This window comes from Bombus pyrosoma, linkage group LG14 (assembly GCF_014825855.1).
Source record: "Bombus pyrosoma isolate SC7728 linkage group LG14, ASM1482585v1, whole genome shotgun sequence".
Classification (NCBI taxonomy): domain Eukaryota; kingdom Metazoa; phylum Arthropoda; class Insecta; order Hymenoptera; family Apidae; genus Bombus; species Bombus pyrosoma.
Window position 1 is genome coordinate 6,729,500 of NC_057783.1, and position 27,822 is coordinate 6,757,321.

The 27,822-nt window shown below is 32.8% G+C and overlaps 1 protein-coding gene across 5 annotated transcripts; it reads left to right on the forward strand.

Moving 5' to 3' along the window:
* Positions 1-9,540: 9,540 nt before the first annotated feature.
* On the forward strand, positions 9,541-26,059 carry LOC122574707 (sodium-dependent nutrient amino acid transporter 1-like). Of its 5 annotated transcripts, none has more exons than XM_043742611.1 (11): positions 9,542-10,060; positions 17,567-17,650; positions 17,974-18,060; positions 19,245-19,494; positions 20,527-20,764; positions 21,155-21,529; positions 22,477-22,666; positions 23,557-23,733; positions 23,821-24,097; positions 24,498-24,592; positions 24,920-26,059. In XM_043742611.1, exons 1-11 carry the CDS (start codon positions 10,052-10,054, stop codon positions 25,091-25,093), a joined length of 1,956 nt encoding a protein of 651 aa, XP_043598546.1. In that variant the 5' UTR covers positions 9,542-10,051; the 3' UTR covers positions 25,094-26,059. The 5 variants fall into 5 exon arrangements, with proteins under 5 accessions (XP_043598548.1, XP_043598546.1, XP_043598544.1 ...); XM_043742609.1 differs by lacking the exon at positions 9,542-10,060 and adding an exon at positions 16,631-16,720; XM_043742614.1 differs by lacking the exon at positions 9,542-10,060 and adding an exon at positions 17,244-17,482.
* Positions 26,060-27,822: the final 1,763 nt, after the last annotated feature.

Consider the following 27,822-nt stretch of genomic DNA (forward strand, 5'->3'; position numbering starts at 1 on the left):
CCTGAATCGCAATACTGTCCGATTGGTACTTCGGTACTTGGACAGGGACCTGCATTTAACGTCCTCCGTAATTCTGTTCAAGTGGCAAACCCGCGGGGGTGGACCCCACTGTTCAGTTGGGGCCTTGCCTTTGTAATCCTGATCAGCGGTCCCTCCCCGGGCTGTCACTTGTTCAGTTGGAGTGTGTTAAATTGCAGGCCCATTTGCTGGATCACTGGTATCATCGGTCGGTGCCATCGACCGTGATAAGTTGCAAGCGACGTGACAGGAATCGAGCGAAGGTCAATGCTTGGGCTTTCCGCTGAACCTTAGGGTTATCTGGTGCACGGGGGTACGTCACGTAGGTTTGTTAGTTCTTTGAGAGATCGTGATTTTGTTCGTCCCGGGCTCACCGCGGTCTTTCTTTCATCGTCTGGTTGTTCAGGCTCCTTTTCGATAGTAGCTTTATTTTTTTTCCTTCGTTCCAAGTTAGACAAATGTATCTTTGATACAGAATGCTACCAGTAGGGTTGCGAATTATTGTACGATATTTGTACTGATAGATGTAATCGTTGTGTGGGAGATAGCATACATAACGCAACATCTATCTTTTAAAGTTTGTAAAGATTCATGTAAGCGCTGCGTTGGAGATATATGTTTCGCAGTTAGGCTACGAAACAACTATCTCTTTACGCAGGCCCATGAAGTAGAATCAGAACTCGATATTCTCGTTAACAGCTTGAATGTCGACATTTTTGTGTAATGTTGTGTAACTCATGGGCGGGTCTCGTGCGTAGTCACCTCCTCGTGGTGAGACCTGGTAATTGGCAGCGTTTCTCAAAGATTAGTCTCCACGTTATTTGTTTTTCCATCTTTCTTTACATTACTTTGTTACGTTTCTTCTTTCTTTATATTATCGAATAATTAATCTTTGGAAAATAATGCCAAGCTGAGAACTACGCTAACACAGTCCAGTCTAGAGAATCCAAAATTCGTTGTGGGACGCTGTGGGAAATCGGACCAACATCGTGGGATGAGTACATCTTATTTAATTGCTTTCTCCAGTCTTTGTAATGATCTCTTTTAATCGTTCTTTGGGAGATGAATATTACGTGATATATGTTTACTTTTAAGTTTGTAAAGAATCATTTAATCATTTCGTGGGAGATAGATTATGTGTGGTGTATGCTTGCTTCTATGTTTTAGATTGAAGTATTAGCTGTAACTCTCAATTAAATAATCAAAATGGGATGAGCATGTTTTAGTTTTAATTATTCATAAGATAGACATACCTTAATAAATTATAAGCAACCATCGTGAGACGCCGCGAAATACCGCAGGAACGTCGTGGGATGTGTGTTCTAGTTTTGATAATTTTAAGAGAAATATATCCAAGCTAAGGAAACTTTATCATGAGCGCATTTCCTAAATAGATACGTCATCTATCTTACAAGGGAATATGGGGAATATAATAGAGAATATAACGAAGAAAAATTACCCATAGTGTATTTATAATGATCGATATACCTGATTGATATATTTACCCATACAAGTAAGTTTTCAGTGACCCTTTTGCTCTTCTCCTTAGTCCTTCTGCTCTTTTCGTCCATCCCTTCTTTTATATTGGTCCCTTTTATTGGTCGAAATTTAGCCGTTTGAATTGTCCATAAATTGCAAGCTAGTTATTCGAAATAGGGGAAAATATTCTAAACATTAATTTATAATGCATATATTATGTATAAATAAAAGAAAATTGAAGAAAGAGCAGACTAAAACTATTGTGTACACCTAATATATCCTGCACCTCGTCTGTGTCTCTAATTCGAAAAAAGAGTACTCTTCGTTTTCTTCTTTTTTTCTGTCGTCTAGACGTTGTTGCGCTGATTTCATGTACATGGAATGTGTTAATAAATTCCATAGGATTTCATTTCCAAGTCTTCAATTTTATTGGCCTTCGTTTCCAAGGCTCAGGACTTCGAAAACTGCTTTGACCGGGAAACCGGGAAATCCTTGACCATTTATTCCATCATTCTCCGGTTGACAATTTTTCGATTGCTATAACGCGCGAGGAATTCCGGTTAGTCTAGCACGGAAACATTTCAATAGGATGTACCAATAACCTGCGTATAAATATTATGACTGATGTCAAATCATTCAGCTAGGAAAGAAATATTCTCGGAATTTCATTCTTTATTTCTTTTATTCTTCCCAAATTATTCGAATTCCACAGAAATTACATTCTTTTGGACTGATTCTAAATTATCCGAATCAGCTTTGGAAAATTCCAAGGGGATTACATTCTGAAATTTAGCAATTTGATGATACACTAAGCACTAAATGTTGTCCAATAGCCAAAATCAAATTATTCGCTGTTATGAATAGTGAGAATATTAGTGAGAGTTTCTTATACAAGCTCAAATTTGGAAAAATTGCCATAAAAGTTGTTGGAGGTGTGAATTTAATAATTTAGGAACGTTGAAGGCTTCCTTTGTCACATCTAGACAATTTAAATACGTATAAGTTGTTCGAGAAGAAATGAAGAAATTTTCATGAATTTTTTAATCGGAGATACAATTGATAATTTACGTAAATCTTTCTTTTATACGGTATGTCAGTATTTTAAATGTATACATGCGACTATTTCTATAAGTATCATACGAAAAGATGTTTCGAACACGAGTTGTATAGTATCAAAGAGGACATAATTTGGTATAATTAGATTTTCTGTAGATAGACAGGTAGAGGTCATATGAAGATAATATACATTTTTTTCATGGAATTATATAACTTTAAATACAGTAATCTATCCGTCTCGGCATTGCCTACAAAAAGATATTAATATATTTATGTTGAAAAATCATTAGTATACAAGATATTTCAACTTCAATTTGTGAAATTTAATGTATGAAGGACAAAGACAACGTAAACACAGCAATACCGCCTCGTGTCTTCCCTTCTCTTTCATGCGTTTAGTTTCACAAATTAAAGTTAAAATATCATATAAACTAATAATTTTTCAGCATAAATAAGTTAATATTTCTTTGTAGGGGAGACGAATCGATTACTATATTTGAAGTTGTATGATTCCATTTAAAAAAAATGTCTATCACTGTAGTACGATCTATACTTGGACATTTACAATACAATCAATCACGCCAGATTATGTCCCCTTTGATACAATACAATTTTTGTCCAAGACATTTTTCTATATTTTTTATACTTATAGAAATAGTCGCGTATATACATTTGAAACGAACATGCTGTATATACAGATTTAACGTCCCTTGTGCAATACATGGTTTCAGTTTGTGCCTGCTATGTGCGTTATACGTCAGAATAAAATAACATGGTCCACTGCGACTGACACGTTGAATTCTTCTCATAGGAGGAGCTTCCTGAGTCTTTTCTCGATAGACGCAAATGAAAGATTTTCTTTAGTGGCCTATTCGGATGCGAGTAATAGCGGTTTTGTCTCTTCTGGTTTGTGAGTGAGTTATATTTTATTTATATAGCCGGGTGCTGGTAGTTTCCAATCTCTTTCCCACAGCTGCATTACTCGGTTTTTCCATTCTATAATCGAGTCTTGCGTGAAGGAGGTCATAAAATATTCATTCGAATATGAGGACGTAGTGGCCTGTTACATAAATCTTGTATAATGAAACAAATTAGTTAGCGTGAACATACGTCGAATCATGTAGAAATTACTTTAATTGAACATGATGTTTTAAAGAACAGTAGATCCCCTGCTACCCGAATTCTCTATTATCCGAATACATTTCGCATGTAAAAAATTTACAAGAATTTTTGTTAACGATCAAGAAAACGTATTAATCTGGTCTGTGTTCCTGTTCATGTGTTCGTGTAACTGGAAGACACCGTAAAGCTGGCAGATAGGCGAAGATAAAATATTTTATCCTATTCTATTCTGGCGAAAGTGCGACACAATTTCGCAAGCGATTAGATTTAAAGGAATGCTGTTACTTTTAAGAATTGTATGGTCCCATATGCTTGATTGGACATTAAACGTGTGACACTAACAGGATCATGTATTACAAACGTTAATGAACTACACTGAAGATATAGGAAGAAGCGAACGATAATATTGATGTAAAAGAAACTGTTTCTGCATTGAATACAATACCAGAATTCCGTGATTGTGATAACGCTAACGTGATAGAATGGTTTCAGTGTAATGAATCTTCTTCAATTGGTCATAATACTAATATACCGTGCGCTTCGAATAACGAATTGAAACACGGATATAATGGCAACGATGATATCCCTCAACGTTTTGAAGTATCCGAAGCCTTAGGAATAGAATCAAAATGGTAAGAGGCATAGAAGGAACGTAACTTTACTGAATTAAATCTGGTAAAAAAGATAAAGCAGCTAAAAAGATTTGCCACCCATAGGTCTTTAATCGAATCATATTTAATTCCGTTATGTGTATCGCTCTTATTAATATTTATTGTAAAAGCAAAATTTTTCAATTTTATTATACTTCCTGTTTACTTACTATTAAATATATTCTACTTTTTTGGAAAATGAGAATATTGCAACGTAGAATCTAAATGTAATTTCCGTTTCTAAATAGCTATTAATAATATTAAATGATAGTGTCACAACGTCGCCTCTATCAGAGAAGGTACAAGTACCAATAAACATTAGTCAATTGATTGTTAGCTTTTGCCCGTGCTATCAATCTATATGAATGGAACATTGTATTTTCTTTACAAGCTGGCACATACAGGATTTTCTACAGATGCACTTTCCTTTCTCGCGAACTTCAACTACATTAGTGCATAAGTTTCCTTTTCTCCCGAAAAACGTGTTTCTTGCCACTTACATGGTTTTCTACAAGCACTCTTCGTTTAGACTTTCTTTTAAAATGCACACATACAGATAAACATGAGGATAGTAATTGATTCGAAAATTTCCTTATCCAAACATCCTAGTCTCAAGTTAGTTCGGAAAACTGAAGTTCCACTGTGTCTAACAATAAAATTAAAGTGTTATTTAAAAAAAAGAAGCGACATTTTATAGGCACCAGTCCAATAATTACAAACAATGGAGGAATATGAGATCCGGGAAATTTACTGGCTCTTTAAATCAATTCATTATAGGAAATTAACGTACCATGAAGATGTACAAACAAGAGACGTTGGTGAATTGAATGATGTCTGATTTAGATTTCCTTTCGTACCGCAATCGTATTGTGGTAAATGCCCAAAATATAGTCAGAGTATGGCCACTTTATCTATGTAATGACGGTGATAAACTCGGTATCCTGTAATAAAAAAAGAATTCATCCATCATGATACCAGATAAAATTCATCAATTTGATTCATCGTTGCGTTAATTGCGTAAGGTACAAGGCAATGATTCCTCACCAGTGGAATGGACCGTGTTACGCAAATTTGTACAGAAAATTCTTGAAGTATACACTATTGCGACATGTCCCTAATCGAGTCTCTTTGAGGTTGAGAGGATCGGCGCGTAAACTTGTAAGAGAAATGCATATTTGTTTGTTGAAGTTACATAAATATGCGCAGTCTGCTAATGACATTTAGATCCATATTTATTAAGACGTATTTGCTCGTTGTGATAAGTATCAACTTTCACAAACTTTTCGTATGTTTTATAGGAGATTTGTTCAGGTTTGAGCATCGCCCGAGAGTCGGTGATTTAAGATTGCAAAAACTGGTCATTGGAAGAAGGATCTGATATCGATCTTCTGATATTTAGCCTTTAGGGAGATATTTTTGTCGCTGTGATGAATTGAGGCTTGTTTTGTGAATATTCACCAAAGGAAGATAAACTTGAAACTAAAAACAAACGAAAAAGATGTATCTGAGTTGGAAAGAACTATTAAATCATGCGAAGAAAAATATATAGCTCTATTAAAAAAAAAAAAGAAGGAAACTTTACCTTCATCTCTCGAGAAATGATAACGTAGAAAAAAATGTTTTTTGTCAAAAATGTCCTTTCCTTATGATCTTTGCAAAATTCAAAACATGTGAAAATTCTTTCATACCTGCAATACATCAGGGAAAAAAGGACTGTCCATAGTTACAGGCATACCCGTATGTATTGTACTGTAAGAAAAAGTATATATTGAAATCATTAAATTTGGTATATGGATGTAAGAAAATATTCTATGTGAATATTTAAAGAATAAGACACATAATTTTAAAGTAATAAAAACTGGCTCCTCCGAGGACAAAATACAAAACGGTACCCGTTTCATTAGAGTTTTCATACTTTCATGCCTCGTTCCCCAGCCCTTAATGACGCGCCAGAAACCAGAACCCAAACGGTTACCTTTTAACCCGAATCGACTGGTAGTGAATTACCAGGATAAGAAAAATATACATTTTTTTCATATTTCTTAACATTATTATTATAATACGGTTTTAATCGGATTATTAACATTTACGAGAAAAATATGATACCAAACACGACTATATTTGTATTAACTTTAGTAGTACTAGATCACCTCGTTCTACCTTTTCTACCTATTTCTCTATCTTAACCTTGGCACGGCGATCCGAAATCTATCTCCAGGAACATGTTCGAGAATCTCAACTATCAACGTTCGTCAACAGCGGACATAAAAGTTGATTTAACTCTCAGCCGTCCTTCGTGTCAACTTGACACATTTTTCCGAGAAAAGATTATATTATTCGGTCATCTATGGGGTAACTTTTTTGAAACTTGTTGACTTCCTCGTGCGAATGAAATTCAACGAAAGAGAATCCATAGGAGCGCATCCATACGAATGACAAAGAGCGAAATGAATTATTTATCTTTTCGTTTCACCGATGTTTTGCCATTGTGTCAATTTGACGCACGAGAGACACATCGATTTGCGAAAATGAGAGATGAATAAGAGTTAAATACTCAAAAACGCGTTCGAGGCGTTCTTGCACAACGTTCAACCAACCTTTAGGCAAGTTACTGGGGATGGACATTCGAATTTACTGGGTTGGCATTTTCTCGAGATGAAGGAAGGTGGAGAGAATAGTAAGTAATTGAAAAGGAGAAAATGCAACCCTTAATAGACCAGCCGCATCAAGTAGCAACGAGCCCTGAGGTGACCGCGTAAGAAGTCCGAGTGACCGACTAACGGTTCACAGGAAACAAAACAATAAAGCGCAACCAGCTTAAGGAACAAGAGGTGTATCTTTCCCCAAACAATTCTGCACCAGGTTTTCATTCCAATCGTTGATCCCTTAAACTATTTTTAAAGAATCGATGGCTTTATGATCGTATTGTTGTGCTGAAATATACAGCTTGTCTCATAACGTTTGTAACGCGCTTGAGAAATCAACAGAAGGCGCAAAATTAATGAGAGAAGTTCATACACACACGTGTTCTATTTGATCTTGTTTCAAAGTTATGATCATTTTTGTTTTAATAATCCGCAACTGCTTGCCATCATAGAAGGTGCTCAAAATGGCTAGTTAAAAAAAACTACCTTAAAAAATGACTGGAAGAAAATTGCACCGTTCCATCCAAAGAAAATTCCATCTACAGAGTTTCTTCACAATATCATTAATAAGCGAGATATTTGCACGTTCCGATTTAAATACTTCACCCTGTGTAAGAAACAAGTAGAGAGTCCGTGTTTGATGACTTTCGTCTGGATGCTGATTGTTAGTAACGTTAATGAAAATTGACGAAAATAACCAAAAAGGAATACTCTCACCGATAACGTGATATCGGCGACCAAAATGAATTTCTCTCATCTATAATAGTTATAAACAACCACAAAGAAATTCCCTCATCTATAATGGTTATTGATAAGCAAAATGAGTTCTGTCGTCTATAATAGTTATCGGTAATCAGAGAAAAATTCTATCGTATATAATTGTTATTGATAAGCAAAACAAAAATTGCATAATCGATAATGGTTGTCGACGATTAAAAAGAAATTCTCCCATCGACAATGGTTACCAAACAATCTAAATCATTTACGATGGTTATTAGTAACCAGAACCAATTAAACTAATCTACTGATTCTTACAACACATGTTCGTATGAACGTTTTTCATTGTTTTCGCGTCTCCTGTCAACTTCTGAATTGGATTTCACGTGTTATGATTACTCCGTATGTTAATTTAACTTTATCAAATTACGTTTAATCGTCTTCAAATCACCATTCGGTTACCGGCCTTCCTTTCCTCGTTTACGCAATCATATGAAACTTACGAATTTAATATCTGGTACACATATAAACGGTGCAAAAGAATTTTTTAGTAGGCAATTACAATCGGAGTTAACCAGTTTCCGGCAGATATAACTGGTTAGCCGTTCACTTTCACCTGCATAGATCTTCTTATCCCTTAACTACCTGTGAAGGACGTTTAACAAGCGAATTTCTGCATATTGCATCGAGTCCCAAGATATTCGTGGGAAATTCTGAAACCTCTATTTCGAATATTCTATTCGTATTACAACATTGTATCCTTTTAATTCGTCGTATTCTAAAACTACTCAACTATTGGGAAAGAATTTGCAAATTTTAATTTTAGAAGAACAAAGCCTCCACGTAGGAAAACATTGTATGTATTCTGTACCTTTCATTTATTCCTTTAATCGCCTTCTTTCGAATAGAATTCCTCTTTATATCCGTTAATTCTTGCACTTAATACTGTTTATAATAAATTTCCAAGAAATATTCGAAAGGAGAAAGTGCAAGATCTTTAAGACGTTGCGACAATTAATCCACGAAAAAAGTAGAGAAACCTTAGCCTCCGTTACGAGATTCTTCTATTTCGACTTCCTCTTCCAGTATTCTTTCGTGTCCAACTATGGCAACCAATGTAATTTACATTCATCCTTGATGCAAGAAAGTCTATAATTAAACAAGGTTCGTTATAAACCTTCCTTGGTCCGTGGACTTCACTCCTCTGTTTCATTGACCCTCGTATCTCAGCATATTTGGGAATCTTACAAAAACATAGCACTGGAAAACTATCAATAACCATAATATAAAATGGATAATATTGTATTCATTTATGTCAATCTGATGATCTACAAATTGGTTTTACATAGTTTATAAACATAAAACAAAACTAAAACTAAACTTGCCAATAATTACAGTGGCATCGCAAAAATATATCAGTTCTTTGTTTATCCCTCCTCTTTATCCACTACATGCTTTCTCTTTATGCAAACATTCCCCCCATTAAAGTTCATTCATCCATTCATGCATTCCTTCATTCATTCCAAATGTATAGTATATGAAAGAATATATATATATAACATAAGAAGAAATACGCATACTTTTCTTCATATCATCTGGATGAAATTTATATCTATTGTTAAATATTCCAACAAGTGCTCTACTTTAGACATTTTATATATTTTTACATGTTACATAGATTTCGTAGATTCTTGAAACCTTAAGGTAGCATTCTTGTGTAACGACAATAACAGCAGGTGATCCCCCTGAATTTTGTTTTAGACCAACTACAGGTTGCATGGGACTAGATCTAAAAAAAATTCATAGAGATCACTTTCTTTTATCGTTGTCACGCAAGAATCACCCTTTTAAAATACCCCCAAAAATGCATCAATATCCCCGATCTAACAAATATCGCCTTCCCCTATTTCGTTGCAAACTCTCCGAGCTCGATATGCATTATAATATATCGATAACACTAATATATTAATATACGAATTCAACGACCATCAATCATTTCATCAAGATCGATAAAGGTCAGGATACTCCTGATAACAAAATTTTACACAAAGGAGAGCAGAAAGAGGAGGGATAGAGAGGAGTAGGGGCCGAGATTCCCCCATTCCGATCGAGTTTAGGTTTGCGATCCCTACCTCACTTATTTTTCTGTCAGCGTGCTGCGGCAAATCACAGGTCAGTAGAAGTTCGATGCTCGTGAAGGTGGTCTATATACCTGGTGTGATCGTTGCTATAGATGTCACAATGTTATAAACTCGAGATCCTTCGCGCGTTTCAGTTCGACGGGAATCATCGTCAACCTCCTCATTGGATATTTGGTGTTTTTCTCGGCTGTCGTCTCGCAATTTACCTGCTGAATCAATCAAGATGAGGAAGGTATCGTATTTCTTTTTTTTTTTTTTTAGTAAAATAGCGAAACTTTCGTCTAGTAACTATTCTATTTCTTACGCTTCTTTTGCAATTTTTGACAATACTAGATGAATAGAGGCGAAGTACGACTGTTTTCAGTTTACGAATAAATTGATTCAAAAGTTATGTGGTTCTAAAGTTTGGTACTCTTGACTTACTGTGTGTCTTACTGATAAATTTAGAAGACAGATGTTATTATTGATTTAGACACATACCGTGCTCAAAGTAGCGGAATATCGTTTTATTACTGATATATGAATCGATTTGTCAAGCAACATTTCTAAGCAAGCGTATAGAGCGGTCCGTAACTGATGATACAATTGGGTGCAGAGTGATTCTTCAAAGTGAAAAAATAAGTCGAAAATGTGAAGTGAAATCTGTTCGTATGACGTTTACTGAGAAAATCGAGTTCGAAAATTGATCAGCTATGCTTTAAACTTGACTATGTGCAGACTAGCCGTGAGTAAACTATTAGCACGAGCTGATATTATACGTATGAAAACAAGTGAAAATTGTGAAATAAAATTTTTCCTTTCGAGCTCTTATTCTCAAGAAAACAAAGTTTGAACATTTTCACGAAAATAAAGTTAATTGAGGTTGCAAATTTCTATATGTTGATGATGGGAAATTCGAAAAAGGTAAAGATAGGCAGAATATATATTTGAATGTAATTCGCAATGAATTTAAGGAATATCTTCGTTGACCAATATTTAATAGACGATACAGACGATTTAAATCTTTGTTTGAACCCCATTTGTTTAGATTTGTTATTGTTTGTTTGTTTCATGTGAGTATGATGTTTTTTTTAGTAAAATAGGGAAAATGTCCATCTCTAATAATTTTTTGACACAATAGCAAACGTTTGCCAATCACTAACACGATATATTTTCAAATTTATTTTCCACCAAAAAAAAAAAATTTTTATGACAAAATTTTATCCTACAGTTTTCACTTACTTTCGCGTGTAGTTTAATCTTCAGTCGATTATTTATTCTTGTCCGATCCGCAATTACCCAAGTTTAAGTATAATTGTTATATTTACAAAATCGATCATTTTCCTAAAACCTCTATATTTTTTCCTCATTTTTGCTTGTACAATCATTTTATATCCAATCGCACCAACTATTACGGACCACGCGGTATAGTGTAACCAATAATAATACCATTCGTATTATTTCTTCTATTCCCGCGAGACAGTATCCAGTTATACTCATAGTGTCAACAAAGACGAAAGATCTAGTACGCATACGAGGAGGAAAGGTATACGGAATTTTGCGATCTTTCTCGCGTAATAACTTTTGAATGAGAAGATTCCTAAGCTTAAAATTAGTATCATTGAACTCTATTCGATATGTAATGTCGGTAAATGTAGGTTTCCGAGCCAAAAAATTGAGCAGCTCGAGATTTTACGATGTGTAGGTTTTGTTTGTATTTGTATAACGTTCGCAATATTTGTTGCACTGTACGAGGCATATGTTGCAAATTTGTATATTCTCATGGGAAATTCGAAAGTATAAAGATAGCCGGAATGTATATAATTTGCACGAATGTAAGAAACATATCAGCGTTGTTCAATATTTAATGGACGATAGGAAGACGATTTAAACCTTTGTTTCATATTGCCATATGAAGATTTCTAGAAAAATAGAGAAAATGATAATATTTCAAGTGATTTTAAGATGCGTAGCAAATTTTTATGCGTTTGTGGGGAAATAAAGGATGAAAACATATCTGCATAAAATAGCCAAAGTAAAATGTCCATTAGAATATTTAATAAACGAAACAAAATTACCATTTGAATTCCATTTCTTCAATTTTATTTCTATGAATTTTTTAGATGAATTTTTAACAAATTTTTCGGTAAAATGAAAGAAAATATCTGAGGATATTTGTTACTTTTAAAGTGAAAGTTTTCTTACAGTGCAATATTTGCAACTATTACCTCGTGTTATTATAATCTCGAATATTATATCAATATGATATTAATATATCAATGACTCGTGGATTATAATTCTATTCAGTTTAATATTTCCAATGGTCTGGTCCGTAAAGGGTTGACATTTCCTCAGTCTAATTGATAGCACTACACATATTAATACCATTACTTATCTTCATGTATAATACATTCTCTGGCACGATTCACGCGAATGTTTCTGCTATTCCCAGTTTGAAGGTGAACAAGTAGCAGTCGATGACGTAGTCATTTAACGGTCATACTGATTAATAAGTGTAATAACCAAGGTGAAATTCAATTATCTTTCTTTTTCTTCAAATCAACAGGAAGATCTCGTTACTTAAGAAATATACGTGGTTATTAATTTTATTTTAAAGATAACGTGGCAAAAATTACCTCGTTTCGTGGCGAATCCGCTTACTTTCTCATCGACCGCAGTCGCAACAGTCGCAAAATCCAGGCTGCGCCAATCTTTTTATCTCGTGCGTCAAACGCCCTGTCCTTTCTGTTTTTCATAATTTTGGAAAATTACATCATAATTTAAATTTGAAAAACTGTTAGTTCCATATCGGTATTCCAGAGACGAAACAGTCACATCAAAATCACCTTTCTTTTTCTATGGAAAGAAAAGTCAACGCAGTACGTGGCAGATCCTGCAAACACGAAACCAAGGGCAAAGCTTTCCTTCCTGGGTGCATCCCAGACATTCGAGTTGAATTTCCTATTCCTGCCAACAAATCTCGCCGTTTTCCTCTATTCTCGCACACTCATACACACACATACATCTATTGTTTGATATACATATTAGTTTGAATCGTTGTTATTCATTAATTTCATAGAATATTTATGATTTTTCATATGGTGTTTTATGTTTTAATCTGAACGATACGTTACTAAATCTGATATTACCTATGCTTTCAAGTAACTCATCTTCATTCTTTAATTTTTTTGGTGTAAAATAATTATGCAGATTGTAAATCGCGTATGCAGATTCGCGGATTGCGAATGTAAAATGCAGATTATTTTATATAATCTATAATTAGTGCTGTGTTAGCCTCTTCATTGAGATTTGCTATCTTCTCATACCTCTTTATTTATCACTTGCCATAGGCACTTATTTTGAAGTACACATTTGAAGTAGTTTAATATCGACGATGTAATTATTATTGGCATACAGTGTAGCACCTGGTACGATCATCAGAATCTAAAAATGAAGAAACTTTGTTATAATTAGTTATACGGAAGTTATACAGCTTCAAACAAACATTAACTTGTCTAAGTAGTAGATAAATTGAATCTATATCGACTAGAAGAATATTAAAAATGAGAAATGAAATAAAGATCAAGGGTATAATCCCTAGAAAAATGTATAACGAATAAGACAAGCCTCGTTTGAAGTTGATTAGTCAATTAGTCATTGAGATAGTAAAACAACTACTAGATGGATAAATTCAGCTTATATTGATTAAAAGAATATTATAAATAAGAAATGAAATAAATGTCAAAGATATAATGAAAGACAAAAGTAGATTAGTTAATTTAAAAATTTAATTTCAAAAACACGTTTTCGTTGAAAAATCCGTTTTAATGAAGTTTCAAGGTATCTACGGCTTAAGGTTTTAAGTTCTGTAAACTAAACCGCCTTGTGAGGACTGTCGTGCTGTCTTTTAAGTCAAATAACGCTCCCATACGTATAGTCTGTGCAGATTATCTATCCATCTCAATGTTGCATTTTGTGCGCATATTACACACACTACAGGACGTATCATAACATGTGGGGCCTATTTCATGAATGAACAATGAACAAATTTCATATGAATGATTCTGTTTGATCTTGTTCCGAAGCTACAACCATTTTTGTGTTTCAACTTTCAATAGTCTTCAACTACTTAGCTTCGCCATTTCCTCAAGAGATCGTGCGGGACCTGTTGCCTGGCCTGCTCGCCCCCCAAATTTAAATCCGTTAGATTTTTATTTCTGCGTCAACTTGAAAATAATCGTGCAGCTGACAAGTATCAAGTCGTTCTAAAAGTTTCTTTCGTTTTATAAGGAAGTAACAGACGCGCAACATATTTTGTTTTATATTATTTTACTGAATTATATATGATCCATTTTGCTCGGTTACTACAAAATATTGTGCATCTACTATTTCCTTATAAAACGAAAGAAACTTTTGAGTCAGCCAGATTACAGATTCAACGAATGACTGGAATTTCTGAAAGATCGCTAAATTCTTCGATACGACGACTGCAAGCTTGCATGCAGACCGAAGGTGGCTGTATCGAGCATCTTATACGAAGGTAACCAGTTGCGCGTCATTGGAACACTAAAATGGCTATGACCTTGAAAGAAGGTCAGGCGGAACACATTTTCGTATGAACTCTTTTCCACTGCTTCTCCTGTCCGCTTCTGAAGTGGGTCCCACATGTTATGGTACAGCCTGTATAACCACCTATTACCGGTCACTGGAGCATCTTGCCAAACGAGCTCTAACTTTATTATTTTCTCGAATTCACCTTTAAAATTTTAGGACCTTGCCTTTGAAATATACTTCTAATTTATGTAAACCACAGAAGATCGACTTTTTGCAGCAGCTGCTCGAAAATGCTTAAAAGTTTTAGGGCACCTTTCACTTTCAATCAAACTTGAGTATCCGATATGATTTGTCTATTTCCCGTGAAATTTTTAACACAATAACTACTTTCTTCGTTACATAAAATAACAAGTTCACCGATAATCTATCGTGTCTTTTTACGATTACTTAAGTTTTCCCAGGTTTGAAGCAAGTATCGTAATTATCCTAACAGTTTTAATCGCGAGTTTACATAAAATTTAATGAATCGAATGATTCAATGATCTTTGTGAGTCAAGATAAAGTAATTATCTTCTAAATCGTTCATTCCAAATTCTTCGTCATTTTATCGTACTGCCAAAGGTTTAACAAGAGAATGATAAAAATGTCTCGTCAATCTGGTCTCATCGATGTATAAAAATATTTGTCGTTATCTATGCGCTTACGAGATTGAGAATAAATAATCATCTTTCTCGCCGTTTCTACCGCGTCGTTATCAATTTCTATGCGAAACACTACTAGAACTACGAGTAAATACGAAAGCAAAGGCACAATCACTTTCATGATGTCATAACACGTTAGCCAGAGAAAAATGTCTTAAATATGTAGATCGTGAAAGTTTCTTTGTTACTTTCGTAACGAAATTTCTTTTCTCCTCCATTATTTCAAGATATACGTAATCATTTGATCGAAGTATAAAAAATCTGTGATTCTTACTCTATATAAAGTTTTAAATATGATGTGTTAAAAGCATGAATGAAAGTATGCCAATGACAATAACGCGACATCCGGAAGTTGTAATTATTCAGAAGGTCCAATAATACGTACTATTAGCTTTGACATTATGCTACGACTGTAAAAAGTTGTTTGACCAGTTATTTTAATAACGAGCTGCGAAATCCTATAAAATAAGAATACAAAAAAGAGGAACCTGGCTCAGAATGAATTTCCACTTGAAAGCAATGACTTCACGGCTTGCTATATCGAAACAAGAAAATAGTGAAATAATATCTTATAAATTACATTTTTAATCTCTATGAGATTTTATGCAATATTATTGTTGATAAAAAAATGTATGTATATTAGAATTGTGTTCGGGGAACGTGTTGTTTGTTGGTTTTCAATTTCCTTGTTGGACTTCGAATTTCAAGATCATTGTCGGACTGCGAATATCTATGCAAATTTGTATTTTTATAAAAATGACGAAAAAGGTGGAACTTCATATGGCAGACTATTTCAAATTTCCCATAAATCCATAATATATAAATAAATAGCTTTTGGACTAGTCTTATGTATCTCATTTTGTTCAATGAAAAAGCCGTGGGATTAATATAATTATTATAGTTATATAATTAATATGGTTATAGTTTATACTTGCTTTTAAAACTGTTCACCTCGGCTAATAAACATTATTAGAAATTACTACTTGCAATTTACGGTAATCTCGCTCACTGAACGATTACATTCGTGTAAAAACAAATTTGTTCAGTCGGTCGATAAATGACGAATGAAAAATAAGATTGTATTTATAAATAACAATTAATTTCATCGTTTTAAGCAACGTATTTAGACTTGTTCAAATACTAAATAATTTCGTCAAATTTTCTATTAATTATTATTCATAATTCTCTCAGCACATATTCCTTTCATAGACAAGTGTGTGGCAACAATCGTTAGAAATCGGTTGGTCATATTATATTGCGATATTTTTTTCTTTTTTTTTTTAACTTTATTAAATAGATCATAACGCGTGATACACTTTATATGCAATATATGATCGTAACTGCACCGTTTGATTGCATACATTGTTTCCTTCGAAGGATGATTTCTATTCTATAGTTTCACAGCTGGATAATGTTTCAAAGTACTGTTGGATGATTTCCGAAGTGCATAAAACGTATAGAACGTCACGTATTCCACGCTGATCGAGCGTTATAGAGGTATGCAGTTCCGACCACAATTATGTTTATCGGTATGATGTCGTGGTATTGCGTGCGCACAATGCCGAGTGGCAATTATGGGAGTAATTGTACGATGTTATGCGTCGCATTCAAAGCTTTTCACTTTCGACGATTCTCTTTGTAATGGACGACTTGAAGCGGTAAATGATCTAATTTAAAGTTGACACTTACGCTTTTCATTTTATCTTTCGATAATAAAAACTAAAAGAAGTGTCTTTCTTTTATCATTGGCCTTGTGTCAATTCGGCATAAAATGTACTGCTAATAGAATTATTTTTAAATTCTTTTTTTAAATTGATCGTTTGAAATGGATGTTCGTTTCAAATATAAATGTATTATTTTTATTATTATTATTATTATATCATTCAAGATTAATATATGAATATCACTACTCGGCTTTGTCCATGTGTTTTACAATATTTCACATTTTATTAGCGAATTTTTTACGTTCTCCTATTTGTTAACAAAAATGCGAAACGAAAAAGAAGTTAACTAAGTTATTTGACTAAAGCTATGTCTTAAAAATATTCACAGCATATAATAATGCTGAACAAATTGTTTCATTGAAGAGACGAACATTTTTTTGTAGGAAATATACATACACTTTATGAAATATTATATTATACTATTATTACATTTATTATCATTATTCTTGTAAGATAACAGCAATTTACTTCACTTTGTACACGTTGAAAAATATTTAAATTGCAACATGCGTCGCGTGTAGTGTTTCAGATTGTGGAAAGTGTCCTTGCGAGGTAGATGGAAATGTCTATACAGGGATATTACATAGTTCTTTTGTGTCATGGTTCTCTCAAGTTACTTTTAACTCTATCGTATGTAGTTTGTTTAAAAAATAATCAATCAAATACTTTGCGAATCTTTTTGGGATTGTGAATCTTGTAAATATTTTTCAACTGATACTAAAGATTTAAGTGAACGTTTCAAAGAGTAAGTGTAATCATTTAATAATGTTTTCGTACCAGGGACGACAGAATGTTGCTTTCATTGGAGATGATGGACACACAACTGCCGATTTTCAACGTGCCACGACAGGTAACAATGGAAAGGTAAATAAATATTAATAATTTTAATATTTCTAATGATTATACTCTTACTAAATCACAACTTAATTATTGCACAATATGAAAATAAGAAAGTTATTAATGATAATTTTCCAATAGCCCAGTTTAGATAGTCTTTCTGAAACTATACAAAGTTCTAGATAATCACAGAATAACAATTGCATAATTCTGATTTTAGTTTCTAACATTAACTTGACATTTCTGCAGTAGAAATAGAAAAAATTGAAATACCAAGAATGACAGTCTATAGAGATGAAGAAGAGAAAAATAAATATATCAAAATGCATAGAATCTCATTCTGATTTCAGTTTCAAGATAACAGTTCCTACAGCTTCTCCTATGAATTACAGGAAGATCGCAAATTGCCACTCTCTTTGATGCTTTCTGATGAAACAGTACGTTGATTAAAGCCTTTAGAAATTTAGCTTAGTAAATTAAAAATACTAACTTTTATAACGTTAATATTTGTAACATTAATATTAACATTATATTCCTTTATTGTATAGAGGCTTATACCTATTACAATGTTTCTACACATGTGCACGCTATTTTCTCTCTCTTAGTTTATTCTTTAAAACTAAATCTTAATTCATTACTTATTTAAATATATCTCTATCTTATTTAATATGTAGATTACTATATGTACATCTTCTGTGGCAGTCTTTGCTATTTCTCTATTCGTTCATGCAGAAAGCTCTAAACTTCGTGCTTCCTTTTATGAAGCTTGCCAATTCTCAGATTTGTTTTTCTGTTATTATTGTTACTATTTCTGTCCATTTCTTACTTCCCAGTGTGATTGATCTGATGTATATATTGTGCAGTCACTTAGTATGTGTTTTCTATTTTCTGTTCCTCTGGTGTTGTATAGTTAACATATAATAGGTTCTCATCTATTTTATATTTCAGACCTTGTCATATTGTCCTTGTCCAACCTAGTTTGCCAGCCAATCTTACAATAATTGTGCAATAATTCTTCTTATCGACAGTGATATATTTAAATACAGATAGTTTATTGCTTCTATTGCTGTATGTTTTTATGTCTCACTGCATATGGAGATTGTTGCTCTCATTTTTCCATAGCTTCTGTATATATTTTCTACTATGACTTGTTATGTCTTCTATGTCCTACAATCAGTTGGTATTTTCGTACCTAAATTGCTGTAGTTGATTCAGCTTTTCTAACATTATTATCATATAAATTATTGTCATAATTTAATGTAATAATAATAATAATATATATAATATATATAGACCATAGTAAATTGATTTGGCTTGTTCTTCATCTACATTTTCTAAAATCCTTGAGTATAGTCTTCAGATATGGCGTCTGTAAGTTCGGTGCTGGATACAGCTGAGCAGAAAATGTTCCCCAATTTCCAACTCCAGATCATTGCAAATCAAACATTGGTCGGTTTACTTGATCCTAAAAAATAATTTCATAAAATTGTAATATATAACATATTTAATTTAATATTATTATCGTAATTTGATATTTAATATAAACATTAATGAAAATCTTTTACAAATACCGAGTCTCTTTTCTTCTTTCCTTAAATCAACTTTTTTCAAATTTTCATAGATTACAACGGAAAATGAAATGAAGAGAGATACCTGGGGCAGTGGATTAGAATTTCTAATGTCCTGCATCGCCATGTCCATAGGTTTGGGTAACGTTTGGCGATTTCCATTCACAGCTTACGAGAATGGCGGTGGGGTATTTCTAATACCTTACATCATCGTCTTGTTCCTCGTTGGGAAACCATTTTACTATTTGGAGATGATCATGGGACAATTCAGCAGTAGGTCTTCGGTGAAAATGTGGTCAGCAGGTGTGTTATCAAACCGATATTTTATAAATATTTTATCTATTATTATTATTAGATACACCTTCTGCCACAAAAATTAATTCAAACTAATATTCCATCTATTCTTTGATAAGTAATATTTAAAGTATAGTTATACCTATTAAAAAAAGGATTTTTTATAATACTTGCGGAAACAACTATTCAAAGTGTTTTAGATTACTCATAATTTAACACTTTCACAGCCTTTGTATTTTATCAGGCTATTTACTAACTAAATGGTACATGTGCCTTTCTCAAACTGGTGTTCAATTTTGATATATTATATCTTCTTTACAAAATCAACAGAAGAATGTGTTTCGGTTGTTAATAGTTTATACGTAAAACGAGAGTTCTCCGCACAATATCAAAAGAATTCTGAAAGAGTTAATTAGATCTTGCAAACTGTCGATCCCATTTCACGACGGGAACTGATACATGATGAACCAAGAATGTAAAAATTTTAGCAGGAAGTGCAACATTGAGGACCGGTTTCGCAAGTTAAAGTCGTTTGTTATATGGATCGTATACCGATGTATGCTTCGTGTAACTGGTTTAAATTATGGGTTAAATTATACCCCATAAGTCATTATTGTTTCCACTCGAGCATACTGATCCAGAATTCTCGCATTTTTACGACACGTCACTTGCTATCGAAAGATAAAGAAATCAGTCCTTATTTGAAATATAGATATGGGTCACTTTAGGAATTTAAATAGGAGAATTCGTATAATTTCATTAATTTTAATATCTTTACTTGAAATTAGTCTTTTTCAATATCAGGTCTAATTAAAGATTGACTCTGAAATTCGATAGTTATTTCGAAAAAGTTGAATTCTTGAAATCTAAATTTGGTTTTATCGGAGAATCGATTATAATTATTCCGAGTACAAAAGCGTCGACTGGAAAATAAATTCGATTCCATTCAATTACAACGATATCAGTTAACTTTGAAATTAATTAATGTGATTTTGAATTAATTGCTGACTTTAATTTTATAATTTGGACATTTCATTGCAGTACCTGGATTTCGAGGTGTTGGCTGGGCACAAATGTTCTCGATGCTCGCGGTAGGAACATATTATTGTTTTCTGATGTCGATAACCCTTTTTTACCTCATTGCAAGCTTCCAATCCTCACTGCCTTGGTCCACGTGTTTGGAAGAATGGGGAAACTCTTGCGCCGATTCGGGAAGCTCTTATAACGTCACCAAACGAAATAGTACAAATATGACCAGTTCTGCTGAATTTTTCTTCAGGTGAAACCTTTTTAATCATGACAATTTATAATCATAACATATTTATTGAATATTTGGAATATTTAGAGTTTGGTATAGTTGGAAATTGGGATGTTTAAAAATGGAATATTCTAACATCGCAAATATAACTTGTTTGAATTTAAAATTTTGAATATATCAAGTACTTGGAATATTTGGAATAAGTATATGGAATGTTTAAAATACAATATCTACAATATTTCCATCATTCCTAGTCGCAAACATGATTCCATTAAACAAACAGTCTACTGCTCCAATCTTGATTTCCAACTATCAAATTATAAAATAACATTAAAAAATAATAATTCCATTAAGATGACATCACTTCATATTATAATAACAAATCGTTCTTTCTTTCTCTCCTACCATCAGAAAAACTGTGCTGAAAGAAAAACATACTATTCAGGATGGCATCGGATTGCCAGATTGGAGTCTGACGATTTGCTTGTTTATTGCGTGGGGCTGCATATTTGCTGTCTTGGCACGTGGTGTGAAGAGCTCAGGGAAAGCGGCCTATTTCCTCGCGATCTTTCCTTACATCATCATGATAAGCTTGCTGGTCAGAGCGGTTACCTTAGACGGTGCTGTGAACGGGATCATTTTCTTTATAAAACCGAACTGGCAGAAGCTGTTCGATGCACACGTCTGGTACGCGGCTGTTACACAGTGTTTCTTTTCACTGTCGGTCTGCTTCGGCGGTGTCGTCATGTACTCGTCGTACAATGACTTCAGACATAACATATACAGGTTACTTATTACTTTTATTTTTTTAAATTATTTTATTTTCTTCTAGAAAATTCAGGCGTTTGGCCAAATAGGTAGTTCAACAGAATAACTAACAATTCATACATTAATTACTTCAGATACTGTAGTACAGGTTTTATTTATTGACTTTTGTTTTTTATAAAATGATAATTCATTAGAACAACTAAAATGTCTTCTATTTTATTCATATTTTATTATTCTTTCAATTAATGGTCTTCAATTTTGATCTGCTTTTAGTTCCTTTCGTTATTTTTAATTTTTATCCTCCTCTGTTAAATCGAATGGAAAGAAATTACAGATTACACGTGTCTTGGAAAATAACGACAAGTTCTTAGAATAATTGATATTGATATTATAGTATTTTCTTAATGAACAATTCTAATTTAATGGAAACTTTTGTTCGATGAAATTAAGGAGACGATACTTGTCTAGCTCTAAGATATCGTTCTACTTAAAGGATAACAGGTTACAAATCCGTATTTCTTCTCTAAAAATTTTCTTAACAAATACTTTTTAAAAACAATATGTCGTAAATAACCATTTGTTTTACCAATTAAATATTATAACGAATATTTTACTTTAGATATTTCATATTCTGTGCACTTTTGCTCTATTATCTATTATTCTAAAAGGATAAAAAAACAGCAGTAAGATAAATCAATTATTTTCAATCAATTTCAAAAAAGTAGTCCTGAATCAAGATTTGCTTTTCAATTACAGTGATATTTTTAAAGTTCTTCCGTTAAAACTATGAACTTTAATAATTTAATTGAAAAAGGACATCATCGTGTAGACATCTTTAGTACATCTTTTATCAGAAGTACATTTTTTAGTATATAGTATATCTTTTATTAGAATCTCACGTCTCAAAGTTCATCGTAAAAACTCAGGATGAATGACATTTTTTTCATCTTTTCTTTTTGTTCCAGAGATGTCTTAGTTGTAACGACGTTGGATACGTTCACAAGTTTAATAGCTGGCTTCACCATTTTTGGTATCCTTGGAAATTTAGCTCACGAACTAGGTACCGAAGACATCAGCAACGTTGTTCGTGGTGGAACCGGTCTTGCTTTCGTCTCTTATCCAGATGCCATTGCAAAGTTTAATGTTCTACCGCAAGTAAGGAATCTAGTACACGTTTAGTTGCTATGTAACCACTATTTTTCCCATTGCACGATAAACGTGATTTCAAGTAAAGAGATAAAAGGATGTGCTCAAACGTAAAAGAGTTCTCCTTAATCACTTTTAGTAATTTATTTCATTATTTTCGTTTCTTCTGTAAATGGTTTATATTTCTTTTTTATTTCTGTTAGGTTGTAATTCACTGAAAAAAGTGAAATATTTAATTATTACTTAACTATTACCTGTTATGTGTATTTTAATATATTTATGATAATAATAACTTATTTGTATTTTTGTTCTATAGTCTATTACAATAGAAAGTTGCTGCGCTCTTATTCTTAGTTTCTTACACTATATTATATTCCTGCATTGGGTTCTTAGTTTATATTATACCACTATTTTGTTGTATTATATTACATTACTCTTAACTCTTAATTCTTTCTTAATAACTACTATGTTGTTATATGTATTATATTAGGCTAATATGGTATATCAACATAATTTAATGTAGCATATATATAGATATATATATATATATACACATATATCTCTATATGGACTGCTTATAATCCACTGACAATGAGATCAAAGATAAGGGTTCATTTGAAGACAGAGTGTTTATTTATATATTTCTATGTTAATATATATATCAAATAAGCCTCTTATATTATATTGAATTGTATTATTATTAACTTCCTGTTATTATTGTTATATCGAAATCTTATTATTTACTTCTCTATCAGTAAATTAAATTACATAGAAATTAAATTAAATTAAAAGAAAAACGAAACAAAATTTCAAACCATTGTACTCATATTCAATGATATGTACTATAATTTTCACATATACTAGTTTAATACATAACTTTTACTTTTCACAATTTTCAGCTCTTCTCGGTACTCTTTTTCTTGATGCTCTACGTCCTCGGGATAGGAAGTGCCATCGCACTGGCCGGTGCTCTTATCACAATTATCAGCGATCAATTTCCAAATTGGAGGTACATATACATAGTGACCGGTACATGCACCTTTGGATTTTGCGCTGGAATCATTTATTGCACGCCTGTAAGCAATATATCAATGATCATTTGCATTATCGTCAAAATAAACATAATGAATGTGCATAATTTTTTTTTTTTTAAATACGTACAGGGTGGCCAGTTTATACTGGAATTGGTCGATTACTATGCTGGATCCTTTATCGTGTTTATTTTGGCTACTCTTGAGATAATTGGAATTTTCTGGATATATGGCTTGGAGAATTTTTTGGACGATGTGGAGTACATGTTAAAAAGAAGGCCATCGGTTTATTGGAGATTTTGTTGGACTCTTGTTGTTCCAATATTATTGGCTGTGATTCTAGTGTATACCATAATCAATCTGAAACCTTTGACTTATAGTGGTATTTCTTATCCTTACAGTGCTCATGGTTTGTATTTGCTTTATTATTATTGTTAATTATTAACATTTAATTTTAATTAGTACATGGTCAATAACGTGGTTAACAAACCATTTAAAAAGCTGTTTTAAATTGAAATGTATCTTTCTATTGTCCAATATGACTAATATTGTCTGCGTAATACAAAACATATTTTATGAACTGAGTTACAGGAATAAATTAATTCAACTAATTCAATTATTAATCGTCGAGGCCCAGTTTTCCTGCAGAGGATTAATACGAGTTTGATATCATTACCTTTTTGCCATTATTATGAAATTATCACTGATGAAATCTTACAATGTTCTGCAAACAAATATAACTCATCATTTTCTATTATATTGCAATTTGTTATTTTTTAATTATGTTACATTTACAATTCTAATTACAGCAGCGGGCTGGACAATTTACACGTTTGGCATCCTGCAAGTTCCTTTCTGGATGATTTACGCTATAATCTCGAAAAGAAATTTACCTCCACTCGAGGTTTGTATCAAAAGAAAATGATTACGTTTAAGTAGAAATTCAAATCCCATAGAAAATTATTTCTATCAGAATTCCATAAAAGATTGTTATATTTGAATCAAAATTTTATAACATAGAAAATTATCATATTTATATTTCAATTAAAATTGCACAACAGGAAATTATAATATTTCAATTAACAACTTTATAATATAGAAAATTATTATATTTAAATTTAAATTTCATCGGAACGCCCTAGGAAATTATTTGGTTTAATTTAAAGTTTCATAAGGTAACCATTTAAATGGCAGTTTCATTAAATAATTACCAAATTTCTAAATCTCACAGATGATCAAGTCAGCGTTTAAACCTTCGTCAGATTGGGGACCGAAAAATTCCAAAGAACTGGATTCTTGGAAAGAATTTAAGGAGACCAAAAGGAAAATTCGAGAGAAACGTGAATGTTCCAGAATTAAACAATTCGTTTATGTAATACTATGCTGGGAAGATAAGCTCGTGTAAAGATGAAGGAAAACCTTTCACGATAATTAACAATCTTCCTTCCGTCGACTGTTAAAATATTTGTCACGAAAGAGCAACTTCGAAAATGAAATTGTCTGACATTTCGCGATAGATTTTATTGAGAAACGAAGAACATAATATACTACAAAATAATATAACTACAATATAACTACAAATAATATAACTACAAAAATCATACACATCTTTTATATAAATCGATCTCGAGAAACCGTTCAATACTAATAATCACTAAAACACAACAGATACATTCATTTTCGGAGAATTTCTTTCGATTCAACCTTGCCGTTTTAGAAATAATTCGTACCTGCGTATTTTTTCGCTGTAATTAGGTTGTAGACTTATAGAACAAAACACGATTGAATTTTTTTCTTTTTGTTAAGTATGGACACTCTTTGTTAGTAAGAAAGCTTATTTTTATCACAGATAAACGAGAATTGACGAATATTTAACTCTTTCACTGCTGCCAAAGCAACAAGTATTATTTCATAGTATTATTTCCTTGAATCTGTTAATATGTGTTATAAATTTTGTTAAAGAAATACGTATGTATTACATTAGATTTCTTCTTCTTTTTTTAACACGGTTTACTTTAACAATTGACACGATTAACACTGGACCTGAAACTAAAAAGAAATTGAATCTTTCTCGTAGAAAGTATTTGCAGCTGAAAGGGTTAAAACAACGGTCAAGTAAACATAGAATTATAAAATGATAATTTAATAAATTAAATACATACTTACTAATAATATACATACGTTCGTCGTTCTCGAACGAAGCATAGTTCCGTTCTGGTGTCATATACATACAGTATTAATTACAAGAGATATAGGACTCGTGCTATAAACTGCATTTAGGAAATATTTAAGCGAACGTAGTTTTATTTATTAACATTCGAATAGGTTTTAATCACAATGTATTTTAAAAATAAATAGAGATTAGCAACAATAAAGTCTGTAATTAATAAAATATCATTGCCCTCCTAGGTGTGCATTTAGACGTTTCGTAAAAATACTTATTAATTTAAAACAAATTACTGATAAAAATTATTACTAGTAAAAGTTGTTTGTGATATAATCTGAGGTATAGGTCGTGATAGTGATAGGAAGAAACACTTGTATATTTAACAATATATATATGTCGGGTTGGCGCTATGATTAGGGTTGGGGTCAAGGGCGTGAAACGAATCTTCGTTGTGATTAGATATTGTCGTTATGCAATAGAGAAGATATTGACTAGTGCAAATATGATTGTTACAGATATCGACAAGTAACCGTGGTAATTAGATACTCGAGACGCTAATGATAATGATCCTAGGTTCGATAACGAATCCGCGGTCAACGGGATAGTAGATGTATGCTCTCACAAAATCTAAGTCCGACTCTTGGTTAACAGATCGCGAAGACGTTATTCCTTTTCGTTAATAAAGTCGCAAGCAGGAATCAATTTTCGTCGCGATGATGCCACCGAGGAAAACTATGACGGGGTGTGCCCAAGGGCACGAGATCATCGGATTCGTGGAGCGATGCTTTCGTTCAGAGGGTGAGAGAAATTGACGTTGCTGTTAATTGGTCAATTTCCACGTCGATGGTTAGAAAGGATGCTAGCCGCTCTTGAGGAAAAGTTGCTAACGAGGAACGTCGTTCGAGAGAAATTAGGTTTCCCCTATCTTCCCGTAGTTGGGACAAAGACTGTTTTTCTGTTCGAAGGACTTTAATTAACTAAATCTTAAGATTTATAACGGGTCCTCAGGCTAGCGAAGACGCATCAGCACCTGGCGACCATCTCACCCGGAGAACAGGGTTTTTTTTTTTTTTTTATTTATTTATTGTTTGTTTGCATTTTACAATTTGTCCATTAGGACATTTGGTAAAATATTATAATTTAAGTAGGGTCTTTGTTAGGCAAACGTTCATCCCTTGACCGCGGCTACGTTGGGGACTGGTTATCGCCCCGAGCCCAAGCTCATTGTCACGAATCTCGAACAGGTACAATCGGGTCGAATGATAATTGTTTAATTGCGGGTTTTTCCCAAAGTTCCAAAGGAAGGCTCCGGTGTTCCTTCGTCTCCGACATATAAAAAGTGGAATTTTAACACAATAATGACAGACTTAGAAATTGAGACTCTACCAATTTCTGAACGGTATCAAACATTTCTATTGTGTATTGCAACAGCAAAATTTTAAGATTTTAGTTCGATAAATAAATTAAAATGCAATGTATGAAAAACTAACATTCTTGAGTTCCAGGGAAAGCTTTATCCTCTTGCGAGGTCTGTGACTCGACTACCGAAAACGAATGTTTAACAAAAAAAGAAAAAGGATAATAGACTATTGACGCGTCCGTTTAAGTCAAATGACTATCGGCGAACACACTGACTCTAATTTCGCGTTTGATTATTATAATTAAATTTAATAAGAGCTATTGTGCTCTAAAGGTCAAACTCTATCGACTTTACCGATCGTGCGCGACCGCAAATATTTTCTGAGAGAAAAACTTTATCAAAGGAAGGTAATACAAGAAAAGAAGTAAAATATTCTATATCATATTTTTCTTTTTCTTTCTATCGATCATTTGTTTGGAAAATATTGCTATTTCAAAACTACAGCTAACAATTATTTACTTGTCACAGGTCAAAAAATATGACATTAATAGTAATGAAATATGAAAATATTTATTCTTTATGAATATTTTGTAATAAAACTGATTTA

Bases quoted from the DNA above. Each gene is read 5' to 3' on its own strand.
- LOC122574707 (XM_043742609.1), top strand. From the start codon at position 16,637: ATGGGAGTAATTGTACGATGTTATGCGTCGCATTCAAAGCTTTTCACT. The intron at 17,651-17,973 runs GTAAATAAATAT...TTCTGATTTCAG, and splicing joins CGACAGGTAACAATGGAAAG to TTTCAAGATAACAGTTCCTA. The intron at 22,667-23,556 runs GTAAGGAATCTA...CACAATTTTCAG, and splicing joins AGTTTAATGTTCTACCGCAA to CTCTTCTCGGTACTCTTTTT.